Source organism: Zingiber officinale, chromosome 4A (assembly GCF_018446385.1).
Source record: "Zingiber officinale cultivar Zhangliang chromosome 4A, Zo_v1.1, whole genome shotgun sequence".
Taxonomy (NCBI): Eukaryota; Viridiplantae; Streptophyta; class Magnoliopsida; order Zingiberales; family Zingiberaceae; genus Zingiber; species Zingiber officinale.
Window position 1 is genome coordinate 1292826 of NC_055992.1, and position 7021 is coordinate 1299846.

Consider the following 7021-nt stretch of genomic DNA (forward strand, 5'->3'; position numbering starts at 1 on the left):
AGCAAAAGGGAACAAGACATATGTTAATAAATGTGTAGAAAACTAGACAAAGATGTCTTCTATTTGTCATTAAATCACACCATTAAATAAGGAAAGACGAAAGGTCATCTAGAAAGGTATAAAAAGGATCTACAAGTATGAGGAACATGTAACAAAAATATTTTCGAGTTCTATGATTTTCTATTTTCTTACTCTCTTCTCCTATTCTAACTTTAGTGTCGAAGGACCAACGTCAAGGACGTCTTCCTTGGTCTTGTTTTGTTTTACAGGATCATCGAAGTTTTCTTTCTGTCAGTGATCACCTCATTCCCAGCTTTCCAACTTCCTTCATTTGAACAAGATCATGCCCAATATAAATTATGTTGTGTTAACTAAGGGTGTGAAAACAAAATAAATCGAGTCAAATAATATGAAAATATTGATATTTCAGTTTAAACTGAAAAATATATATGATATTTGAAACTCAAAAGTACAAATAATTTTAGCTTGAGCTCAATTCGAAATAAAATTTGAGTTCGAGTTTGGTTTGAATTGTTCAAACCTTAATATGAACATATCCAAATTATAATTCAAAATAACTTAAATTTAAATTCAATTAAAATTATTTAAATTTTAATTTGAATATATTTAAGTTGAAATTATATAAAAACAATTAGAATTTGATTTGACTTTAGCTCAAGCAGCATGTGAACAAGCTCGTGAATAATCCAACAAAATAGTATAAATTATAATTCGGCTCAAAAAAATATTTAATAAGTTCGACTCAAATTCGATAATTTAGAATTGAATATTTTTCAAATCAAGTTGAAAAACTCACGAACTGACCCATTCATTTGCACACCAGTATTAACAGTGTTCACTATCTTACCAGCATATTTTAAACATTCAAAATAACTTAAATTTAAATTCAATTAAAATTATTTAAATTTTAATTTGAATATATTTAAGTTGAAATTATATAAAAACAATTAGAATTTGATTTGACTTTAGCTCAAGCAGCATGTGAACAAGCTCGTGAACAATCGAACAAAATAGTATAAATTATAATTCGGCTCAAAAAAATATTTAATAAGTTCGACTCAAATTCGATAATTTAGAATTGAATATTTTTCAAATCAACTTGAAAAACTCACGAACTGACCCATTCATTTGCACACCAGTATTAACAGTGTTCACTATCTTACCAGCATATTTTAAACGTTCAATAAAATAGGTCTAACCAGAAGGCAAAAAGAAAGGGGCACATATGACGGTAGCCAACATTCACTAATCCCTCCAGGCGACGTGGGCTTTGGATTTGGTTGGGCTTTTATTCTTCTCGTAGGCCATTACATTGAGCATGTTCGTCCTCAAATTATATATAAAAAAATAAATCATAGAATAACCCTAAATTCTAAATACTAAATCTTAAATCCTAAACTCTAACAAACCCATCCTTTCTCAGATACAACAGTGAATAATTCGTCTCCACAAAGACAATAATTGAATCTAAAGAATCAATTATGTATTCCTCATCTTCTTGTTTGGCGACAGCAGCTAGCAATGCCATCTGCAAGAATGCGATGATGATCCAAAAGCAGCATTTCCGTTACTGAAAACAGCTTCGACACGGCGAGATGTGAGTTAGTTGATCAGTAAAGCTACCAGCTTTGCTGCCACACTCGTCTCTAGCATGTGGAGAAGAAAAGCACAAAAGAGAACTTCGTGCGTCATCCAGCAAATCATTTCATTCCAATTCCACGTCTCTCTCACCATCATAGAACTCGCGTCATCGAGCTAATCTCATTGCTAATCCAACACACGAGCAACCAAATGAACGAGTAAATAAGTTGTAAAGGTGCTGACTAGTGCCCTCTGATCAGCAACTTGGCTTGGTGGAGGCAGAAGGCTGCTCATTTGCATGCAACTGGACACAAGAATTGGTGAAGCATCTGCCTCTTTTCTACAGCAATATGATGGGGTTTCCTTTCCTCTCCTCCTTTTTCCTATTCATGCGTAGGTTTGGTTAGTCTTGTCAAATGAAAAGTTTGGATAGATTTGTGGATTTGAAAAGCTCGAGTTATGTGGAGAATCGTTGGCGAGTAAGCTTTCTTTTAGTCTGGTGCTGTCATCGACTTTTGGGGAATTGGATGTGGAATTTGCTTTGATGATTCTCACCGGACTTGTTTAGGTGGATTTGTGGAAAACCAGTGTGTTGTTGAATCAGATGTAGGAATAAAGAACGCATAGATCATGTTGCATATGAACTCTGCACTATTTATATATCTTGCGAAATCTCTGTCGACTATCAAATCTTTAAGTTCATAGGTGACACGCACTTGAATCTTTTGTAGTTGACTGATGGCCAACGTCTCTGTATCTCAATCAACTTATAGTTAAATCTTACAAGGTCACATGAACTTAATTACGTAGCTTAAAGAGTAAAGATTTGGATCTTTAACTTAATTAAACGTAAAAATTATACTAATGATATTAAAAATGCTAACAAGGGAATGAGTGAACTTGAGTTATTATGCTTCTAAGACACATCAGTTGCTAATTATTACATAGATGGTTTGGTTTACTTGGGTGGAAAGATAGGAGGAGGGAGGATGAAAATTATAAAATTGCTCAAGAATAATGAGTATTTCATATATATTTATTTGTTGCTTTCTCTTCGTTTTATTCAACCATGAAAGAAATAAACATGAATTACAAAACATGGAACACAATCAATTAACTATTACGAATAAAATATGGTAGAATTATTGATACGACGAATAAGGTAGAGTTCTAAAATTAGGATCAAAGTTAAAATAGTAATTGGCTGATGTGGAGATTAAAGTTAAGGAGAGGTCAATATTCAAGGCTAGCATAATTGCATGACTCAGCCAAATAGTCTAACCGATTGAACCTTTTGTCTAATCGGATCTCGAGTCCCTTTGGCTTGATGGAATCTGAAGCCGTCTTAGTTAAATTCAGAATCGAGTCCTCTCGGTCTAACTGAATATACTAGATGTACGCTCGACCGACCTCCTTGTCCGAGCGGATGCCGAGTGCTCAAGGAGGTCGAGTCCTCAAAGAGACTGAGTCCCCAAGATAGTTAACATTCCTTAGCCGACCCGACCTCAATCCCAACCCCATCCGAGAACTAAGTTTGACTGAATGTTAGAGGAGATTCGACCAGCCTACCCTCAAAGGGTATTAATGGCCCATCAAACTCATATCATAATATTCCTGTTTGACGTTTTGTGTAATCGTTATCAAAGAATCAAGGGAATATGTTCTATGCAATCTGTACAGCGAAAGCTTCTACATTGCAAAACATAAAAATAGTGGGTCTATTTAGGAAGGTTGTTAGAATGTCAGAATAGTCGGTCCTTTTTTGAAAATACATCGATATCATACATAGAGGAAAATTAGCACTACATAAGTGGTCTCTTCCTAAAGGCACAGGTAACTTTCGTTATCATAGTTCATTGCTCATCATACTTGTTCTTCATTTCTTCCTTAGCACGAATAACAAGATAAGTTACTAAAATAAGACCAATCATACTGACGATCTGTCGTCTTGCTCCAATTGTACAAACCAATTCTATGCTCAGGATGGAAATCTCTATTGTACGAGTTGCAGATATCATTTTCCAATGATTTTCTGACAATGATTATACATAGCTTTAAAAGAATTACTAGAATGATGAGTTGTTGATTATTATTTCATAATGATTGGCCTTTCAGGGCTTCTAGACTTTGATGGGCCCTGGTGATATTTCTGTAGCGGTCTTAATGATATTCAACCGGACCTTTGTCCCGATCAAGTCTAATTCGATATGAGGGCGTTGAGTATCTGTGCGACTGAGTTAACCTTTGCCAATTCAATCTATCTTCCTAATTACAAAGTTCGATCGGACCTTGGGAAATGTCCACTCGGAACCTTTCTGGAGAATCAACCCGACACTCTCCCAAGACTTTCTACAAGTATTCGACCGAGCCTCTAAAAATCACGTTAGGCCGCTCAAGTTAACTATCTTGGAACTTTGACCGCTAGGCCCCTCATGAGTTTGACCAACACGTCCCTTAGAGCATCTCCAATGCAGTTTTTTTAACAGGTTTGTAGAGTTGAAAAAGCTCAACAAAAAAGCTCTAATGAGTGGAGACATAAGCTTTGAGGTTTTTATTTTAAGAGCGGGTTTGATATTTCAAACCTGCTTTTTTCTCTTGAAGATGGAGCCATTAATCATTGATAAATTAATATTGCATGTTTGATTTTTTAAAAATCATTAAATATTTTATTTAATAGTTAAATTATACACTTTTCTTTTTGAAAATAAATATATTTGATAAGTTGAAAAAAATACAAATGACTATAATTAAATTAAAATTCATAAGTTAATTAAATATTAAATAAAAATTATAAATTAAATTAAATTAAATTAAAAAATCATAAGTTTATTAATTTATTAATTACAAATAAATTAATTTAAAGATGAGAATTAAATAAAATATTAAGTAAAAATTATATAGAGATATTAAATAAAAAAATAAAAATAAAGATGTATGATTTGTAACGTAGGATTCACATAAAAAATTGTATGGAGGTTTTTTTATTGTGGAGAGAATAGTAAATTTTTCTATTTTTAATGTGACATTGATGTGGCATATTGAAAATTAAAAAAAAAATTATGAAGGGGTTTAATTATATGCCCTTAGGACTTTCAACAACACGCCCCTCGAGACTGTAATGCCTGCGTCGAGTGTCGATATTCCATCTTATCCGCTGTATCAACATAGAAAGGCAAAAATTCCTTCACAGTCTGTTTGGAATGATATGGAATTCAATTCCTTTTAGAATTGGAATTGAATTCCATGCTTTGGAATGATTTTTTAGCTAAGAATTAATATGGAATTCAATTCCAATTCTATAAAAAAAGGCAAAAGTAAATCACACCTCTTTATATGTGATTTATATAGGGAATTCAATTCTCTATATTATGTCCATTGTGTCCTCATTCTCTCTTCTTTGTAAAAAAAGAAAAGAAAAAAGAGAGAAGGATAAAATGGTAAAATATAAGAATTCCATAACTTAAGTTACAATTCATTCCAAACATGAGAATTGAATTTAATTCCTTATGGAATTCAATTCATAATGGAATTCAATTCAATTTCATGACTTAAGTTATTTTCAAATAGGGTGTCAATGTCATTTACCTCAGAGTTCAAGATACATGAAGCCATTTTCCAAAATCAAAACAAAATAGAAATGGTACAATCCTTCTGCTCTTATTTCGTCCTTAGAAAATGCTACACTCACTCACTATCGCACTACTCTCAAACACATCTTCCTCTCTCTCTCTCTCTTATTGTCTCCTTCGAAGCACAAAACTACACTCCAGTACTCGTTTCTATGTCACGGTTAGCACGCTGACATCCTCTGCTTTCCTGCAAGGCCAAGGGCAGAGACATCGCCTCCATCTCTCTCTTCTCCTTGTTCTCCTTGTACTTCCCCCACAGAACTGAGTAGAGCCCCAGAACAATCAAGACTCCCCCGACAACACTGCATGAAGAATAAATAATTACTTAGGCCCGCTGATATATGAAGGAAACGTTAAGCTTAGAAATTAAAGGGATCCCTGTAATATCTCACCCTCCGAGATAGATTTTCTCATTGAGGATGAAGGAGCCCAGGATGGCAACTATGATCATCATCAGAGGGCTGAATGCCGATGCAAACACAGGTCCTCTCTTCTCTATCACCAGCCCTTGAACATAATAAGCAACGCTGGAGGTGACGATCCCCTGCATATTGAATGTTCTAATTACTCAGTACTGCATGCCTCGGACTTGAATGGATGAATTAAGGAAGGGGGCGAAGCTAATTACAGCGTAGGCAGCAGCGAGCAGGTTCATATCGAATCCTATGCTCCAAACAGAGGGCTCGTGCTCCATCACGAGGGTGACGGCTATAGCTTGCAGCGTCCCCACGAAGCATATCCATGTCGTGAGCGAGAGCTGGGCAGAGTACTGCTTCAGTGTCACTGCCTGCACGAGTCACACATTTGTGCCGGTTAACTAACCGCTCGATTCAACTAGTTAGATGGTGTCGTAAAGCAGTGGTCTATGAGATTAAGTGCCTGAAGGACAAACAGAGACGCCCAAGCTAAGGTGGCGAGGATGAGGAAGATGGAGCCCAGAAACCATTCCTTGCTGCTCGATTCGGCTGTCGGCTGGGAGTTTGATGCACCAGAATTACCGTGCTGGCTCCAAACCATCTCCAGAATGGGTCCTTTGTAGAGTGTCATCACCATGGCTCCGGCTACTGTGACGAGAGTTCCGACCACCTTTGCCTGGTACATCACCTTCTTTAAGTTCACCTTCTCCATCCTTATCATCACGAGCCGTCAGTACTTCATAATCAAACGAAGCGAAGATGAGAAGGATGGTTAGCTAGCTACCTGCAAAGCAATGCGATCACGAAGGTCATGGCCGGCAAGATGTTGCTCATGGCGCATGAGAAGGTAGGAGAGGTGAGCTTCAGACCAAGGTAGTAAAGATTTTGGTCTATCACAGGCCTGTAAAAATTAAGGATGAGTTTGTTTGGTGCAACAATTAACAATTCATCATGATCAGTGATGACTACCGACCCAAGCAATCCCAGTACGAAGATCTGCAAAAACACCCACTTGGTCATCGCCGGCCTCACCTTCCTGTGTCAGAAACAGAGCATTGATTAGCAATAGACATGGGCGTGAGCCGGAGAAAGACCATGGATTTTGATGGATCGTTGGGTACCGCTCGAGAATGAGAGCGAAAGGAGCGATGGAGAGTGTGGCGAAGGCGTGGCGGTAGACGACGAGGACGTAGTGGCTCATGCCGTTGGTGAGGGAGACCTTGGTGATGATGTTCATGCCGGCGTAGCCAAATTGGAGGGAGATCATGGCTACGTAGGGCTTGGCCCTGCACAGGAGCTCGGTGCAGCCCGCCATGGCCGGAAGATGATCGAGAGAAGAAGAAATTAAAGAGCTATAGAGCGGCTTCACTTCAC

At 37.0% G+C, this 7021-nt stretch overlaps 1 protein-coding gene across 1 annotated transcript; it reads right to left on the reverse strand.

Annotated features, from left to right (window-relative positions):
• Window positions 1–5150: 5150 nt before the first annotated feature.
• On the reverse strand, window positions 5151–7021 carry LOC121973042 (WAT1-related protein At5g07050-like). Its single transcript, XM_042524638.1, has 7 exons — window positions 6769–7021; window positions 6621–6683; window positions 6432–6548; window positions 6111–6360; window positions 5860–6018; window positions 5624–5775; window positions 5151–5533 (listed from the first exon to the last, which is right to left on the reverse strand). The coding sequence occupies exons 1-7, from the start codon at window positions 6960–6962 to the stop codon at window positions 5362–5364; spliced, it is 1107 nt and encodes a 368-aa protein (XP_042380572.1). The 5' UTR covers window positions 6963–7021; the 3' UTR covers window positions 5151–5361.

Excerpts from the sequence above, each read along its gene's own strand:
- LOC121973042 (XM_042524638.1), bottom strand. The coding sequence starts at position 6,962 with ATGGCGGGCTGCACCGAGCTCCTGTGCAGGGCCAAGCCCTACGTAGCC. Across the intron at positions 6,549-6,620 it reads TTCGTACTGGGATTGCTTGG|GCCTGTGATAGACCAAAATC; the intron begins GTCGGTAGTCAT and ends TAATTTTTACAG. Across the intron at positions 5,776-5,859 it reads TGCTCGCTGCTGCCTACGCT|GGGATCGTCACCTCCAGCGT; the intron begins GTAATTAGCTTC and ends TTCAATATGCAG.